We start from the raw sequence: 20,018 nt of genomic DNA on the forward strand, positions 1-20,018 counted from the left end.
ACAAAACGTAATCAGTACACATCTCTAGTTGATTTCGGTAACATTCTAACTTAACTAAATTCCAAAACATTCATAAACTTACTGGAAAAAACCGAGAGGTCATTTTCTTTCCCCTCATTAATCATTAGTATCAATCTAGTTCTTTCTCTGCTCCTTTCACCCTCAAGCAGAGTACATTAGTACATACTTTCTTTCCATAGCCGTCATTCCTCTGATCTCCACATTTTGAGTTGATAAATGTTACAATATAAAGAAACAGTACATTTTGCTACTCTGGATGAAAATATTCTGGCATATTTCAAAGGAAGTAATCATTTACCTTTCAAAGAATTTATGGAGTTTAGAGTTTATACTATATTCACCTATCTTTTGCCCTAAATGTTTCTTTTTAAAACTTCCCTGGACTTGTATTTCTTCATTTTATATATATTCTGAATGGAAAAAATTAAAATAGTGTTGGCATTATCACCGAGCAAGCAAGGTTATACTGAACTCACTTAGACCCTCTATTCTTACATCGTTTGGTCTAAAATTGAACAAAATCCTTAAAAAAAAACACCTTACCTGAAGAATTGTTGTGTCTGTAAGAAGCTGTATCTCTAGCAATTCTGATAAGCTGCTAACAATGTCACAAACTTTATTATAAAGCATTACTATTACTCTCTGCTTATGGGTAGAACATTTAGCCCGTTTTGCCTTTGAACTTAACAAGCCTCCTAAAATGAAAGAAAAAATTCAAACAAGTAATTTATCAACTTTTAATAATTTTTAATAAACAGTAATAAAACTGTATTCTGAATTAAGGGAACACTTTTTTTGGGGGGGGGTTGTGCTACATAAAAATATAACCTGGCAAATAAAGCCGGTTATTTATTAAAACAGAAAATTATTCTCTAGGGATATTTAGATAGCAAGTAATCATTCTTATAACAGATAATCTATGGTACATTCCAGTGGCTACTAAATTCTTGTAAAATATGTATCTTTATTTCTATTTTTTCTCATTGGTGCAGGACAGTAAGATTGTATTTCCCTTTAACTTGCAATTATTAAACAATAAGTAATTAATTGTATATTATTCATAAACCAAGTATGTCCCCTTCTCATTACATGTACATGTTAACTATTTCACTGCTCATTTATTCAGGTTATAAATAAGAGAAAGATTATACATCTTAAATCAATCCATTTTGTAGATAACTAATATTCTGCATAAAATTATGGTGAAGTGATAAATAGAACCAGAAGCTAATATTATCTGGGATTTTCCCTGACCAGTAGAAATTACTTCTATTGTATGTAAATATTTGTTAAAGACATTATTCTTGAACAAGTACTGGATTAACTAAAAGTTCTAACTCTAGCCACATCAAAGCCAGTATTTATTACAATTTATATGATCTAGTTAGTAATTTTTGTGCCATTTTAAGTTATTGCATTCTGACCCATCCAACATAATAAAATTAACAGATAATTCTGACATAATATTCAAAAACTTCCAATATAAAAAGGCAAACTAACCTCCGTGAGGATCTAATCTGTAAACAGGATCATACTGAGGATAGAGTGTATTCTGCAAATGAAATTTAGTGTACTGTATAACTCTTTCAATTACATCCTCAATATATACAGCTTTTGGCATGTTAGGGGATGTCATAATGTTGATAGTTGTAAGACAGGCATCTGCTGATTTTGTAACTCTCTCCATAATAAGGTCTCTCCATAATCTTTCTTCTTCTTCAGTATCGTTATTCTATAAAACAGTACATTGTTAATGAAATGGAAATAAACACATTTATAGGTTAAAATATTAAAAAATTATGATATATTTGATTTTCATGGTGTTTTGATGTATATACATTTTTTTTAAGTAAGCTCTAAGCCCAATGTGGTGCTTGAACTCATGAGCCCAAGATCAAGAGTCATGTGCTCTATCTACTGACTGAGCCAGCCAGGCACCCCGATGCATGTACATATATATTCATGAACATCAGGAATGAAGTACAAATACTGATGTTACTTTAAGATTTTTGTTTCAAAGTTTTCAAATATAATATATTCTATCTCCTAATTCACCACTAGATGACGCTCCAATAACAAAATTATAGTATCTTCCATGTACTTTATCCAAACCTAAGATTTTAGGAAAGACTGTAATTGTATATAAATAATTTTGTTTGGAGTATAAACATGATAGTCAAAACTCTGCAAGTTCTGCTTGCTGTTGTGAGAACAAAGCGAAAATTGAATGGTAGAGCTGCATTTAAAAGTAGTAAAATGTTATTGACTCAATCATTCCCATTATTTGTTTTTCAAAAACAGTTATTTTTGAAACAGATACTAAAAAGTTGTTATTATGCAGACTACCGAAAACATAATTTATTTTCTAAAATGGATAATTCGACAACTGACAGAAGATTGCATTTTAATTTACACACTAGTAACTTACATTACCAATGGGAAGGAGTGTTTTTAATCTTAGAGTGAAAATCCTCCTATCACATGTTTACTTATGAAATACTAACTTTATACTCTAGGAATACTTTCAAATGCATGCTATTCAAAGCATATACATTGGGAAATGAAACAAATAAAAGCACGAGAAGGGCTTTCCAATCACTAATGCCTACAAACTCCATTACTTTTTTCCTAACTCTCTAAGCTTTCTTCCATTTTACTGCTTACATACCTACTCATAAAAGTAAGATAAAGCAGCTTTTCTTTAATATTAAAATTGCTGTATGGAAGAGTCAGTTAAGGAGGTTTATCATTCATGTAAAATGTTAAGATTATCTGCAACACATTAAATAATGTTACGGCTTCAGGAATTGAGTCAGCCAGCTCTCCAGAACTCAAGATTCTTGAGATTAATTACAGTTTCTTGTCAAAGTGTTTCAAATATAGTTTGAAGACTAAGGATGCAGCAGATTGCCACTATGGGTTTCTCTAAGCACCCCCCTTTCTTTAAGCCCTTTGTTTCTGATTCAAAAGCTGATTTAAAAAGGGCATTGGAAAAGCACAGATATATTTAAGAAACCATAGAAATACATCTGAGTTTATTTTTCTACATTTTTTATTCCATGTAGATCACTTAGCAATCCTGTGGCTTTGGCAAACTCAAGAACATTTCTAAGATCCAGTGCATGTACTAAATATATACAGTATATATGCATATATGAGAATGGAAATACCATATATCAAAAGTGTTAATAGTGGTTATTGTTAGATGAGAATATGGACCTTTTTGAGCTTGTGGTTTGGAAATTTTCTGCAATAAGGAAAATTCAGTAACTTAAAACTTTCCCAAATTCTAATCTCATTTTAATGCCTGTATTAGTGTTTGTATTCATTAATGGTAGAGCTATCAAGATCAATTTGAATACACATGATTTTTAAAGTCTGCTACAGTGCTAAGAAGGAAGATTCCAGGCAATTTACTTTTATCAGTTTATAAACCATTACATTACGTTGCTACTGTTTTTGACATAAAGGTACTAAAATATATTAACAGTTGCTGTTAATGTTTATTGAGAACTTAATATATGGAAACATTGTTAAGCACTTTACATGAATTAAATTATTTAATCCTTTCAATGACCATTTGAACTAGGTATAAAATGGTATAGGGGTGCCTGGGTGGTTTAGCTGGTTAAGTGTCTACGTTCTGCTCAGGTCATGATCTCAGGGTCCTGGGATCAAGCCCCACGATGGGCTCCCTGCTCAGGTGGGAGTCTGCTACTCCCTTTCCCTTGATCCCTCCCCCCACTCGTGTGTGCTCTCTCTCGCAAATAAATAAAATCTAAAAAAAAAAAAAAAAAGGTATATAAGGATTACTGTTTTAGGATACAATATAAGGTTTCTATTTAATTCTTCAGGAAGGTCAAGAAAAAGAATTACTATCATTTCAAACAAGAAAAAGAATTACTATCATTTCATAAATGAAAAAAATATTTTAAACACAATCATACACAAGGAAGAGCATAATGTAAAATTAAGGAACAGTCCCGTAAATTGAAATGAATTTACATCTGTTGTCTGTTTAGGTTAAAGCTGTGAATCAACAATGTAATTATGAATTACTAAAAGTGTAATTTAGTAGAACTGCTAATGAATGTAACAAGCTCAAAAAAAAAAAAAGAAATTTGAGACTTCCCCTGTAAATCAGAGTTCTTTTGAAAAAAACTTGTATCTTAACAATAGTAAAGGTAAAATTAACAATATGGATCTTGAACTTACATGATTTAACAAAGTGGAAAGCTTTGACCCATCTTGAATATTCTTCTCCAAGATATTTAGGACTTTCACAGTTTTGTCAGTGGAAAGCTAAAATAGCAACATATATATATATTTTTAATCAATCATTGGTAAAAGTGATAAATTATTCAAGAAACATGTACAATTACCACCTTTGGGCTACGGAACATATAACATTACCACCCGCTTAAAGAGTGGGAAAATTTTCCCACCTTAGATTCTCTACTTAAATCTGAATTATGTAGAGAATTAATCACTTGTTTCTGAAAGACAGAAAAGCAAACACAGAATGGGCACATATGCACACTACTAACTCAACTCTTACCATATAGCTAGTCAAGATTTAGTTTGTTCTGATACCTGGCTCCCTGTTCTTGTGGCAGTGATACTGAACATGCATATGAACGAACACACACACACACACTCTTTCTCTCTCTCTCTCTCAAGTTTTCATCTGTTGATTTAATTATACTATGGTTTCCACACCACAGTGTTATTCAGCAGGTGTCTTAAAATTCAAGGTGGTATTACGAATAAAGCATAAAACTGTAAATGATAAAAGTTACAAAGGTAAAGTAACACCTTTTTTTTTCAGAAGAAATCTTTCTTATTTTAAAAAGTATCTCCTATTTCATTTCTTAGAAAGGATGCTTTCTCTACCTAAAAAATTAGTAGTCGATTTAAAGGTTCTGCTAGGAGGCAACTGTTACTCATATTCTCCTGATTGAACAGGTCTCCTTTTAGACTACTAGCATGCAACTAGGACTCTCAACCAAATCAGTCAGAAGAGTCAAATGGAAGGATCAATAGAGTAACTGACATTAAGTACATTTTGATTATTTATGCTGGAGTATAGAAACAAGTTCCCCCAAATACTGCTTTAGATAATTTCATAACAGATTAAACTACTGAGACTTTTGGTAAACTTTCCATACTTTGAAAATACTCAGCAAATTCACCTTGTGAAATTGAAATATTAGCTATATATAATTATGGAATTTATGAAATAAAACCTAGGATTGGCAGTGTCACTTCAGAAAACTGATGCCATTTTCCTGCACAAAAAATAAATCAATATATCCCTCATTGCATATAGTAATATCATTGTGAACTAACAACACGTTAATTATTGGTTAACTATGTGATATGTCTGGCTTTAAAAATGAAATTCAGGGGTGCCTGGGTGGCTCAGTCCTTAGGTGTCTGCCTTTGGCTTGGGTCGTAATCCCAGGGTTCTGGGATCGAGTCCTGCATCGGGCTCCCTGCTCAGCGGGAAGCCTGCTTCTCCCTCTCACACTCCCCCTGCTCATGTTCCCTCTACTGCTGTCTCTCTCTCTCTGTGTCAAATAAATAAATACAATCTTTAAAAATCAAATTCATAGAAACCTTTGTGCACTGTTGGTGAGAATGTAAAACGGTGCACCCACTATGGAAAACAGTATGGAGGGTCCTCAAAAACCTAAAAATAGAACCACCATAAGATCCATCAATTCCACTTCTGGGAATATATCTGAAGGAAAAGAAAACACTAACTTAAAAAGATATATGCATGCCCATGTTCACTGCATGATTATTTACAATAGCCAAGACATGAAAGCATCCAAAGTTAAGTGTCCACTGATGGATGAACAAAGAAAATACAATGTGTACACACACACACACACACACACACACACACACACACACAAAATGTCAATGAAATATCTTTCCATAAAAAAAAAAGGAAATCTTGCCATTTGTGACAACATGATTAGTCCTTGAGGGCATTATGTTAAGAGTAATAAGTCAGACAAAGACAAATGCCATATAATCTCACTTACATGTGGAATCTAAAACCACTACTAACAATCAACCAACCAAACACACAGACACAGAGAACAGATGGGTGGTTGCCAGAGGGGTTGGGGATAGAGGCTAAGGTGGGTGAAGATGGTCAAAAGGTACAAATTTCCTGTTATAAATAAGTCCTTGGGATGTAATGTACAGCATGGTGACTACAGTTAAACTATCCTGCATATCTGAAAGTTCCTAAGAGAGTAGAACTTAAAAGTTCTCATCACAGAAAAAAAAATGTAACTGTGTGTGATGATGGATGTTAACCAGATTTACTATTGTGATCATTTTGCAATATATGCAAATATCAACTGGTTCTGAAACATGAAACTAATATAACTTGTATGCAATAATATGATTTTCTTTAGAATAATTTACAGAATACTTCTTTGAGTCTTATTTTTTAAAAAAGAAATAGTTCAGTTAAACTCTCAGAAGGCAACCATAAATTGTTTTCATTATTATTTACTTTATGTAATCTTTGTAATTTACCTTGAAAACTTTAATTTCAAGTATTAGACCTTAAGTAAATATATAAATTTTTTTTTAGTGAGATACCTTATCCATTATACCCATTGCTTTAATTTTAGCAGATTCACTGCCGAGTTCATTAAGCTGATGTTTTCCTAAAAGAAGTTCCTGAGGAATTTCATCATCATCACCTGAAAAACCAAACCAAACAGTTCAGGTACAATAAATAGCTCAAAATAGTAAGCTTAACTTTTCAATAAAATTTCTGGACAAAGAAATACAAACAAACTAAACAAATAACAATCTAAGAGGCTTCTGTTAACCTCAAGCAAACCCTGAATGAAAGGACAGGGATTAACATCAGAGTTCTGACTAAGATGGGAGGAGGAGATAGATCTCTTATCTTCACTACTTTAGATACACTGTTGACCCTTTTCAACCAAGCTCTCTGCCCCCAGAGGCTGACCTGTATGGACTACATCAACAGTCTCCCATCCCCTCTGGCTTGTTTGGGTTCAGCTAGTGGGGTGCCCTGTCAGAAGATCAAAGAGAAGGAGAGTGAGGTCAGGGTATTTATATCCCTCACTCCTTCCTTGTAAGGTCTCCTCAGGCTGCCTATGTCCTCTGACCAAAAGGTTACTGCTTTTTTTCAAGGGAGTCTACATTATTTTCCCTACAGAATGAGTTCTGGTAACTTCTCTTTACCCTTGTTCCTTTCGGAGTAGGGATGGTAATAGTTCCATGGCTGTTAACCCCAGATTCTGGCACCATCTGTCCCCAACTCTGTAACTGGTCTCTTTGTAAATAAGTCCTCCTCAAATTATCCTAATTTGAGAGTGCCATCTGTCTTCCTGTTGGGATCTTAAATGACATGGAAGACAGTTTCTCAGCACACATTTGGTATGCCAAATAATGGAGAAATGCATTAATGATACTTTGTGACCTTCACAAAACAAATACTTTTAAAATAAAGTGTAATGAAATATAAAGGGTAATGTAACTTTTAAGACATTTTCAAATAGGCAGACATATCAGAATTATTGTATATTATATGGCTTTTGTATAAATCAGGCACTAGTGTTTTTACCAGCTGAAAGTGGCATGGAATTGTTGAGGGTAGCTCTAAATACCGTAAGCAGTGTTACATTTTTATATTTAAAGATATGATCTTTACATATTATTATAAAAGGAATATATGAATATATTAATCCTATTGTATTCTAATTGGTTTACTATTTTGTTTTCCATATTAGATGGAATTACTTAAAGCCAGGGGCTGGGGTATTTACCTTTGTATCTCTAGCACTTAATATACTGCTGACAAAGAGTAAGTATTCAATAAATATTGTCTATAAGAATAAATGAGCAGATGCATGGGTTCCTATTTCTGCATCCTTGCTCATACTAGTACTCTCCTTACCTAGCACCTACTCATGTCTCATCTGAATAAAGGTTTCTTTAATTATTATCACCTACTCTGGTAGCTGCATTCTCAGGATTCCAAAGACACTATCAATAATACTTGATTATTACATTAAAGTTTTCAGTTTCTTGATAACATAGACTACACTTTGAGGGGCGCCTGGGTGGCTCAGTCGGTTAAGCATCTGCCTTCAGCTCAGGTCATGATCCCAGAGTCCTGGGATCGAGTCCCACACCAGGCTCTCTGCTCAGCGGGGAGTCTGTCTCTCTCTCAAATAAATAATCTTTAAAGCAAAACCAAACAAAACAACCAAATAAACATAGACTACACTTGACTCTACAACTAGATTTTAAGTTTCTTGAGAGCAAAGGCCATCCCTCTGTATGCACTAGAGAACTGGCAGAAAGCTAAACACATAGGTAAATAAATATATTTAAAACTGACTTTATATTTAGAGGTAAATAAATATATCTTAAAATGATTTTACCAAATGCAGTAAAATCCATATCTTCTAAATTATCCAAAATATTCTCTATTGAGGCTGTGAATCTCTTAAAAGTTGAAGAATCCATCATTTCTACAACAGAGAAAAAATAAAAACTTATCACATTACATGTAGAAAACTGAAGTTGAAGACTATGAACAAAGACAAACTAAAAATGTTACCTTCAGGTGTTAGTTTTGGTTCATAAGCTTTCCTCTTCTTCTGTTTTTCTTTTTTCTTCATTTTTCTAGCAACTAAAATAAACATAAAGAAATACTGAAATATAGGAATGACAACTTAAAATATTTCTATTTTTGTTCCTCCAGAACATTAAATACTTAAACAATAACCACTGCCATTCCAAACTAAATATATACTTCTGTCTTAACAAATAGTTGTTAATTAACTCATAAAAAGGTATCAGATATTCTTCAAAGTTAAAGACCTAAATTTAAAGCAGCTTATGTAAGAAATCCGTTGACACTGATGAATTACCCTCACTAAGGCTGGGAGGAGGAGAATAATCTTCCATGTCAGAATCTGATGGGCTTCGGTTTCGATAACGACCACCACCCGAACTCCTTCTTCCTTCATGAGAGTGGCCACTTCTCCTATGATCCCCAGAACTTCTTCTGTCACGCTCTTCATATTCCCATGCTTTATCATCATCTTTTTTATGTCGTTTCCTAGAGGCTAGAAGCAGATCCCCATGACAAATAATTTACCTCATTTAAAAAGACTATTAAAACTTGTATGTACTTCACAAATGAACCACATGGGGGAAAATCATTGTGTGGGTCTAGGAAATGGAGTCATTCTGTTTAATCAGAAATATAAATTATGGTATAGAAGTGGTATCACTTATTTTAGCATTATCCTATTATTTTAGATTTAAAGATTTCTACATGAATTTGGTTTGCTAATAAATAGGAATGTTCTGGGAATTAAACAGGGCTCATTTCAAAGAAAGGTATTCAGTGAGTCAGTAAAGATAATATCTAACCATCAGGATTAATTAAGGAATGTAAAACAATCTTTATCTAGGATTTGGATGAAAAACAGAAACACCTTAAAGCATTTGAATTACTGATGGGGAGCAGGGTTTGGGGGAAAAGTAAACTTTTGAGAAAGTGCTATAGAATATGGAGTAATCATGTATACCAACAATGAAAAGCCAAGTTAAGCCCAAAACTTAGGTATAAATTCAAAAGACTGATAATCTAACATCACAGACCTACAGAGATAGAATAAATCTGTACCGTTGTAAATATTCATATATTGAATTCAGTTCTCCAACAACGTACTTGCTTAAACCCAAGGAGAAAAGCTTTTAAGCTTATACATGCTATATAAACATATTTATGTATGTTACCCTTCAGTTCCTTCCCCAAACTTCCAAGGGTCTAAGCATTCCATTAAAAACACCAGTACTGACAGGAACTTCCACGCAGAACTGGCAAACAGATTTCATCTGACACATCAACTCTGATCAACTGGTAATAGCTGCCTAGAGCATTCTATTTCCCCAAGAAAGCATCATATTTCAACAAGAAAGACTGATTAGAAATGTCTGTCTTGTGAGAGCTGGAGGGCGGTACAAGTGACAAATATTTACCATACCTGCTCTAGGGTGTAGCACCACCAACTTAAAACTAGGATAGAGAACTGATGTGTCCTGTATCTTGGCATCTTGTTTTGACCACTTGGTGGTGGCAATGAAATACTTTCCAGTCTGCTGAACTAAATCTGACTACCCTGCTGTCTCTGAACTGGCTTCTATTTCAAATTCCTAACTATGATCAATACTCAAATACTTAAAACTCTTGTTTGAGTCCCCTTAAAGCCTTAGATTTAAGGATGCTAACCTTAAAGGTGGATAAGCAATGTCTGTACCCTGGCTAACCTTACTCTTACATGCTGCCTTAGCTACTCCTATTCAAGAATCTAGTTTGGTTTCTGGTTCTGGACCCTTCTGTCCAATCTACTGACAGCATAGCAGAAAAAGATAATTTCGTTTCCTCTACTTTTTGGTCAAAGGCTTGGCATAGCAAGATATTTCATAAAAAAAGACAAACATAAGTGCATATATTTAAATCTCCAATGATTTTCTTTGTAATTAGGCATAAATTTGACATGAAATATGAGGAAGAAGTAGGACTCCCCCCCTTTACAATTAGGGTATGCCCCAGTACATTCTCTTAGTGAGAGGCTGCCTTATAAACTAATATGAGGTGTGTGTGTGTGTGCGCGCGCATGTTTGTGTCAGAGAAACAGGTCATTTATGTAACATTCACTAAATATTTTTTCAATAAGTACTAAAACAGCTACTAAATATGAGAAATGACAACTAATAAGCTTGTTCAGAAATGTGCAGAAAGTAGTATTCTATGATCTCAAATATGACTGACTTAGTCCTTCTGAATTTTAATTTAAGAAATCCATTTCAAGCATTCAATTCTATGATTAGAAAATGCTTGAAAAATCTTAAAATTGTTAGCAAGAACATACAATATACTGTATTGGTGGTAATTTTTATAGGCCTTGAAGATTTCTGTTTCACATTCATTAAACTTTAGGAAATTTGGATAAAAACAGGATGGCAAATTAGAAAAAACCCCACCCAACTTCTAAGATACAGTGTGTTCTAATAAGGCTATCAGGATCCCAATTCACTGTTACTAGTTTGTTCTTTCTCTATTGCCCTCATAACCCTGAAAGAAGTAGGGGAGGAGCTCAGCAGACAGGTAGGTAAAATATGCCTTGAGTGTCTTCCACCTTCCCTTTCCAAATTTCACCTACATTGCTCCTTAGCTTCTATGTCTTCCCTCCTCCTTCTCCAGCAATCCAATGACCTTGTATTTGTGTTATGGCTACCCAAATCTATGTGGCCCAACTTTCAAAGTTACCACCCCTCAACCCTTCCCCCATCCTTCAATAAAACAATTGCCTTAGTTTTAGATTTTTAGGAAACCAATTTGATTAACTGCAGTAAAACCTTAAGTTTCAAAAAAGTCTCTCAAAGCAGCATAATGCTTGTGCTTATGTTCTCATAATACTTCTACATTTTGCACTACACTATATTTTCACTACATTGTTTTTGTCATAATGACAATTTGGTTGTTTATGTCAACAACCAACTGAAATTCTTTCATCTCTCAAATCAGAGGCTCCGAGTCAATTTTTCTATAGTTACTTGTATAGAAATAAACTAAGAAAACCAGGGAGCTACTCTGAGGTCTCTTGAAAAATCCAGAGAAACTTCTTGCGCCTAGCAGGTTGAAGCTGAGGTTCTCTAATATCAGCTTTCAATATACTTGGGAATAGATGTAACAGGATCCATGGCTTTAAGATGACAGTGTGTGCTCCCAAAAGATGAAACGACAAGCTCTCATAATAGAAAGCAAGGAAAAGAATAGCGACTGCACTGATGACAAACGTAAGGCATGTGTGGCTCTCTCCCCTATTTTACACTTGGTGGGTATTTCTGATTATGCTATCCTTTCTACTTAACTGTGAGGTAGCTTCAAAATTCTCATCAGTTTAGCAATGCAGGGAGACTCTCTCAAGTTAAATGGAGTTGAAGTGTGATTTGAAACCAATCTGCAACTAACCCTTAGCTATTCCCTTTAGAAACAGGTGATGTTTGGGGGATGGGGGAGGAGGAGAAGGAGTAAAGGAGAGGCATGTATATAAAGGGGAGTGAGTTTCTGGGCCACCAGATCTCCTTTTTCCTCTCCCTTTCCAGAGCATATGTTCCCATATGACCAAAATGTTTGATTATAATAAAAAAGTATTAACTTAAGTCATTGAAATATATTGCATATAAATACATCTCATGATAACAAGTTATAACAATTATACATATAATTAAATATGTCAGATTAACTTTGCTATATATTTTATTTCAATTTTAAAACTTTGTTCATATTTGTTCAGTATTCATAGTCTACTCCTCATAGCTCAAGAGCTCACAATTTAAAGATCAGAGTAAATGAACATTGAAAACTTTGGAGGAGGTGAAGGATTTCCATCAGCAATATACATTTAAAATTGGCAGCATGCATCTGTCCTTCCTGCCCTTGCTTGTCACACCTCAATCTATGGAAACTAGGTGGAAAAGGTAGAACACACTGGTGGTCTTCCCACTTCTTTTGGTCATAATGACTAAGTCAGTTGGCACACAAGTGAAGATCTCCCATAGTCTGTTTCCACTGAATGCCGTTTAAGTCAAACAAGGTTGCTGACCCCTCTTGGCTAGGCTCAATTCTCTTGCTCCAGAAGAAGGAAGATAGGGATAAAAGAGAAGAACTTTTTCAGTGGACCAGTAGGAAGACAGGCGAGGTATAGCAAGTCTAGTGCAAAGACAGGTGATCACAGTGTTGTAGAGAGGTAGCTGTGTAGTGAAGAAGCCAGCTCTGGAAAACAGTGAAACAAGGGAGGAATTCCAGGACACAGCTGGGCAAAAAGGAGAAGCCAGGTCCAAACCACACAGATAATTGGCAATGTGGCTAATCCATTCATAATTTAGTGATAGTATGGTTTTAAATAATTCTTCACCTGGCTATCTCCTATGTGTCCTTCAAGACTCAAGTGTCACCTCTTCCAGTAAGTATTCCCTGAACCCCCAAGTATAATTCTGATGCCAATCCAATGTGCTCCCATAGCACCCTGGATTTACTTATTATCACTGTACTTTTCTCACTGTGCTACAACTGTTTACATAATTCCCCCCATTAGACTGAAGGCTCTTCAAAGACAGGGGCCACATCTTATTTGTATTTTTATTCTCAGTGCCTAACATATACAGTAGGAGCGCAATAAATGTTTGCTAAATACAGACACGTACCGGTGTTATTTGACACTAATTATAGCTCATTAAATTTCTTTTCTTGGTGCCAACTGATCTCATCTTTCGCACATTTTTTAAGTACAAAGAAAAAAACTTGCTATACTATGTTATTAAGAATTAAGATCACTGTACTCTTCCTAACCCCCCAAATTATGAATGAGACAAACACATCAATCTGCTTAATTCTAAAATAATAATAAAGTTATGTGATACTTACATTCAAAAGCTTCATCACTATCATTATCTTCATCTGAACTGATTTCAGCATATTTTGGCTTTTCATTAACTGTGCTACGCTTGCGTTTATTCATTTTCACACGTTCACAAAGTGGCATGGTGGATTCAATTTCTGCCAGAAGTTCGGGGGGTAATTCTTTTAACACTGATTGATCTATACTACCTATTAATGAAAGGTAAGAAAAGAATTTAAATCTGAAGATAAAAGGGAAATTTTAACTAAATTAGCACAATAAAAATGAAATATTAGTATTTATATAAGTTTTCTAAGTCAGCTTTGTATTTTAATAAAACACGTATTTAAAACTCTAACAGGTTTCACCCTAAACTGATAATGCAGTTTTTACATATATCATTATATAATAACTTAAAAAACATAAAAAGGGTAGTTATATCATCCATTTTTGATATAATGCCTTCATTTGTGTGTATGGACTAAAACTGTCTAAAACGAGAGATCCGCTGGCATTATCCAGTCTATATGTAGTAAGGGATTCATCTCGCATTCTTGGTAGCACCCAAATTTGTTTTACAGAGGTCTGGACCAGTTTGAAAGTAATACTATCTCTCAGTGCAAATTTGAAGAGTTGGAAGACACTTATCATACCCTTCTCTTCCTCTATGCTCTTGGTTGTATACTGTGGCTGGGACAAGAGTTTTATATCTTTTACCTATTACTGTCTATTTGAGAGGCATGGTAATGCCTTTAGTATTACAAAGAACTTCCTCAAATAGATAAACCAATATATGCATTAAACTGAAGAGAATAAAAACATGAAAGGCAGGATAAATAAAAATATATTAAAATGTAAATGTCTATAATTAAAAATAGCAAATTCAAGTTTGTTATGAAATAAGTTCATATTTTCCCATGAAAGACTAAGACAGGATAAAAATATACCAACATAGTAACATTAACATAATATTTACTACTTAATACTACACACATATCCACAAAAACACTAACAGTTGCTATGAAGAAACAAATTCTTAACACCCTACTGAGAGCTTAAAAACAAAGAAGTAGCAAAAGCTATTTATTCAGGATAATTTGTCCTTGATGACTATTAAAGATAAATTACTTACCCTTGGAAATCTTTGAGTAGAAGTATAAAAATGATGTCTTACCTGCTAAATTTTAGAAATTGGGAGCAAAGAGTACCTTAGTGGTTTATAGCAGGGAATATTAGTAACTATAATCAACCTTAACACTACAACATTTGAATGATAATAGTACTTATGTAAAGGATAAAAATAATCATGACAAAAATGAATGGGTACTGATTAAGACAATTTCAAAGCCTCAATATATAATCCCAGTAATTTAATAATATAAAACATAAATTATTAATCTCGATGGAGGAATAATCCTTTTTTATTCTTTGTGGAACTTTTAGTCAACATCATGAAGGCATTATTTCAGTTAACTTTTACTCCTTTATTTTTCTAAGGACACACATAGCAAAAATTTTACCCAACAAAGATGTAATACTTGTGACTGGTAATATTCCAAAGACTTCATTGCTGAGAAACCTGACATACTAATGTTGAGTGTACTTATCTGTTGTCACTTTCAAATCATGCAACATTACTCTGTGCTGGCTTTCTTAATTCAACTGTATTTTATCAGTGATGTCCACTTTTTAGAATATTGATACAGGTAAAAGAAACCAACTGTAGCTTTGGATTGTCCATACATTCAGCCCCAAGGTAAATACACTATGCATCTCATTTAAAATTCCTTAATGTCTTGGGGTGCCTGGGTGGCTCAGTCTGCTAAGCATCCAACTCTTGATTTAGGATCAGGTCATGATCTCAGGGTCCTGAGACTGAGCCCGACACCGGGCTCCACGTTAATTGTGGAGCCTGCTTGGGATTCTCTCTCTCCCTGTGCTCCTCCCTTTCTCTTAAAAAAAAAAAAAAGGTCCTTAATGTCTTGAACACCTCTAATTAAATGTGTGTTTTACTGATAGAAGGATCATGTTTTCTAGTATTTATCTCCCCTTTCCACATGACCTATAATATTTAGTATGTATATGTTAATGGTTAATAAATGCTTTTTGATTGCCTATCATTCATAATTTCCTATGATCACTTACAAGTGTACTTCCCATATAGTTTCTGAATTACTATATTTTATAGGCAAATGAAGACATTTCCCAAATTTTAAAAAATGAAAATGCTTTCTTTTTTGTACTACTTAAAATGTTATAAACCTTTTTGGGTATTTAAATATAGACAGCCCAAAGTATTTGGCCTTTAGTCCATCATGAAATTTTTTAGAAAGCAGATTTCTCTGATTATGTTCTGCTTAGACTAAATTCCCATTCTCAGAGACATATACTGACCTGATACTAATATCCCAGAATTATAATATACAGATAAATATACAAAAATAATCAAGGGTCAATGTATGTATTGGTACTTGTACTCTCTTTACAATGGTTTATTATATCCCCAGAGCAAGGAGTCTGCTCTCTTCAAAAAAAAAATTCCTCACAATAGCCAGACACAGAAAACTTATGTCATATATTTGATAAAGCAGGCATCAAAGTTTATTCATTGTAATTCACCATCTCTTATTCCCTAAATTAAAAAGAATGCTATCAAATTTAAGAGCTTTTGTATTCTGTAGATCATTTTAACGTCTGTATAACTCTGAAAGTTACAGCAACATAATTCAAAGACCAAATGTTTCATTTCTGAAGATGACCCTACTTAAAGAAAAAAAAATCCAGCAATGGGGGGTAATGTCTCTCAATGTACCATCCTCCAAAAGTAAACCCTCTTTCATTTTGAATAGAAACACCTATTCCACAGGTTTATGCATTTTCTGAATTAAACCTCCTTTCTTCCTTTTAGTAAAACACTTTATAAACTGATTCAGCCAGGTTCTTTGATTACAAGGGTTAAGAGATAAAATATTTGGTTTTCCTATACTCACAATCAGCATATTTAATACATTATTAAGGACTGAATAACTGACTCAGCTTCAATTGATATGAATAAACAGTGAGTACCTCAAATGATGCCTATGACATACTTGGTTATGTTCTTTCCCCTGAATTAGGAAATAATCTTTTAAATGAAAAAATGTCTATTTCTCAACACAATGATTTTATAAATTATTGTTGTTTGTGGAGTTATTTGTTCTTAAAAACTTCAGATTGCTCGTACTTTATGATTATCTTTCTCACCTCATTTCTCCCATCCCAGTTACTTTATTCTCTAAATCAGGTGTTTGAATTACCATAAAATTTTAAGTTATTGGCTTGAGAGGATAATGTCATTCAGTCACAATTTTGTGAAGTACTACACTTTCAGCTTTTGTAGATATATAATAGACACAGCACACCTCTATTTTCTAGCTCTCATAAGGCTAAACTTATGAGAGCTATACTATCTAAAATGTAGCACATCTAGAAGTATAGATGTGCTACATTTATAATCTTGGATTCAAGTATAAATCACTCCTATTAGCACAATGAGCAGATTATTAAAACCAGACTACTAAAAGTCTCAGAGTCACTAATCTGGTAACTAAAAATGTGTGTTGTTTAAGTGAAAAACAACCCCAAGATTAAAATAAACCACCTCAATTAATGAACTCTTTAGGACTGAAGATTCAGACAATGGAAACCAGTCATGTTCAGAAACAAACCATGAAACTCACATAAACCTCCAAATCATGTAAGTCATAAAAAACATCTTAGGTATAATGTAGTTAAGTGACAACTCTTAGAATAACCTACACAAATTACAGGGGAGTAGCATCAAATGGATCTTTACTGAGAGGCAAAAGAAAAACAAAAATTTTGTAGTGTATATTGTCAATCGGCCCATTTTGTGACCCTAAGTGGGTTAATATGGTTTGAAGATACATATTTTTTGGTGGAAATGGTTCCTAAATGCAAGCCTATATCTTTATTTGAAGCCACTGTTAAGAAGTACAACCAAGGAGCATAAATTGCAGATTACATAGCCCTGAAATATGGTAACAGTTGGGAGGTATGAACAAAAAGCAGCAACCTAAAGAGAAACTAAAAAAATGTGTGGTTCAACTATGAGACCAGGACATTGAATGTTCCTTTCACAGGGACCCCAAGGTTATAACCTGATGGTAGTACTAGGGGTAAAGAAGAAGCCTGTGCCAAATCCTCAGTGAATACAGGGATATGGAAGATTGGTGTCAAAAGTTTTGAGGACTCTGAGAAACAAACTGAGGGTGTTAGAGGCAAGGGGGGGTGGGGGATGGGTTAGCCTGGTGGGTATTAAGGAGGGCACGTTCTGAATGGAGCACTGGGTGTTATACGAAAACAATGAAGTGTGGATCACTACATCAAAAACTAATGATGTATTGTATGGTGACATAACATAACAACAAAAAAAAGTTTTGAGGACACAAAACAATGACCTAAGGGGAAGAACTTTGACATGTGTATTTTAGCTATTATAGTTGATCCCTAAACAACACAGGTTTGAACTGCATGGGTCCACTTCTATGCCAATTTTTTTTTTTTGATACAGTATAATTCTGTAAAAGTATTTTCCTTATGATTTTCTTAGTAACTTTTTCTCTAGCTTACTTCATTGTAAGAGTATATATGTAATATACAAAATATGTATTAGTTGACTTTATGTTATTTTTAAGGCTTCCTGGTCAACATCAGGCTATCAGTAAATTTGGGAGGAGTCAAGAGTTATACATGGATTTTTGACTGTGTGTGGGGGGGTGAGTGCCCCTAGCCTCCATGTTGTTTAAGTATCAACTGTTCTTGGAAGGAGCATTAGCAAACTAGGAGAAAGGAGGGTCTACTTTTTAGTGCTAAGGCTCCTTCATTGAATGAAAATGAGGGAAGAGAAACTCATAGCTTTCTACTATAGATGTTAACAGTTGTCAGGGTAATAAGAAGGGAGGATCTGTTTATAACTGAGGATGAAGTCTTAATTTAAGGGAAGCGAGCATCAGGTAGACTACCTCCCCTAAAAGAAAAGAGGAAATAGAGAGGTTTGCTTTTTTTGTGATGGTTTAGGATAAATGGAAGTCATGCATAATGAGATAATCTGGTATAAAGTTGCCTTAATTTTGATAAGAGGCAGAGAGACCCCAGGTACAGGCTGGAGGACTAATAATGCTTTTTCAGGATTATAAAAAAATTTTAAAAAAAGATTTTTTTTTAAGGAAAGACTAGCAGTTGAACTCATCTTGGCTAGGGAGGGGTGGTCAGGGTCAAATCTACAGCTATTCTTTCTCATAGTCTTTGAGAAATACTGAAACTAATGCAAAGAACCATTATATAATCACTACACAAAGAATGTTACAACCTAAGAACTGGCAAGTCTCCTTTTCAATGTTAAGCAGCAATTTTTAAGTTGCAGGTTATGGCCCATAAGCATGTTGTGAAATCGGTTTTGTGGGTCTTGACTAGCAGTTGTTTTAAAATGAAAGTGAAAATGTCAGTTTTTTACTTGTAGTATAGGGATTGTTAATATGTGCCTGTATGTGTGCATTAGGTCACAACATGCATCTTATTTCTTAGGGCACAATCACAAAAGTTTTAAAGTCTTTTATGTTTTATGGTTGCCAGTCCTTTCAAAATAGTTGAGTCAATTCAAATTGAAAAGGTCCTTCTAGGTTAATCAAACTCAATGTGTGGACTCTTCCTACTGTTAAGCTATAGGTTCGATTAAAGATAAAGAATAATTTGAATAAAACATTTACAATTAAATTGATTTTACTCATTATAAGTTGATAGGATAGTGACGACCTTGGGTTTTTAAAAAAGATTTTATTTATTTATTTGAGAGAGAGAAAGAGACAGTGAGATCACAGAAGGAAAAGGAGAGGGACAAGCAGACTTCCTGCTGAGCAGGGAGCCCGACTCAGGGCTTAATCCCAGGACCCTGGGATCGTGACCTGAGCAGAAGGCAGATGCTAACCGACTGAGTCACCCAGGTACCCCAGGATAGTGACTATCTTGTATCAGAGAGCTTAATTATCTACGCCTATAATTCTGATATAAAAGTTGCTGTTTCATTTCCAATCCAATCCAAAATCTTGGATTACTCAGAAATTACTCTTCTATTTTTGATGTAAATCTTTCTAATAAGCACTGTATCCATCTCTTTTAATAAGACAACTTCTTGGGGCATCTGGATGGCTCAGTTGGTTAAATGCTGGTTTGACTCAGGTCGTGATCTCATGGGGTCCTGATACTGAGCCCTGCATTGGGCTCTGTGCTCAGCGGGGAGTCGGCCTGAAGATTCTCTCCCTCTGCTCCTTCCCTCATACTCTCTCTCATATAAATAAATCTTTTTAAAAAATCCACAAAAACCCAACCCCCTAACCCATCTCCCAAGAAAAACAATGAGACAACTTCTTGACTCATGATCATTATTGAAAAGATCACTGCTTTACACAGCAATGCCTTCAGGAATCGACTGCTATGCATAGTGTTTGAGATGAT

The 20,018-nt window shown here is 34.3% G+C and overlaps 1 protein-coding gene across 3 annotated transcripts in view; it reads right to left on the minus strand.

Annotated features, from left to right (window-relative positions):
* Positions 1 to 20,018, minus strand: part of NIPBL (NIPBL cohesin loading factor) — a 201,820-nt gene that overhangs the window by 52,510 nt on the left and 129,292 nt on the right. For all 3 annotated transcript variants that reach the window (XM_028098111.2, XM_028098113.2, XM_028098112.2), the window contains 8 exons: positions 13,532 to 13,714; positions 8,961 to 9,158; positions 8,648 to 8,719; positions 8,469 to 8,558; positions 6,646 to 6,749; positions 4,237 to 4,323; positions 1,522 to 1,753; positions 565 to 716 (listed from right to left, as the gene is read on the minus strand). In XM_028098111.2, coding sequence (XP_027953912.1) covers positions 565 to 716; positions 1,522 to 1,753; positions 4,237 to 4,323; positions 6,646 to 6,749; positions 8,469 to 8,558; positions 8,648 to 8,719; positions 8,961 to 9,158; positions 13,532 to 13,714 — 1,118 coding nt within the window. The remainder of the gene's footprint in view (positions 1 to 564; positions 717 to 1,521; positions 1,754 to 4,236; positions 4,324 to 6,645; positions 6,750 to 8,468; positions 8,559 to 8,647; positions 8,720 to 8,960; positions 9,159 to 13,531; positions 13,715 to 20,018) is intronic.

Source organism: Eumetopias jubatus, unplaced genomic scaffold (genome assembly GCF_037043125.1).
Source record: "Eumetopias jubatus isolate StellerSeaLion01/CBP00866 unplaced genomic scaffold, mEumJub1_p1.0 scaffold_5, whole genome shotgun sequence".
Lineage (NCBI taxonomy): Eukaryota > Metazoa > Chordata > Mammalia > Carnivora > Otariidae > Eumetopias > Eumetopias jubatus.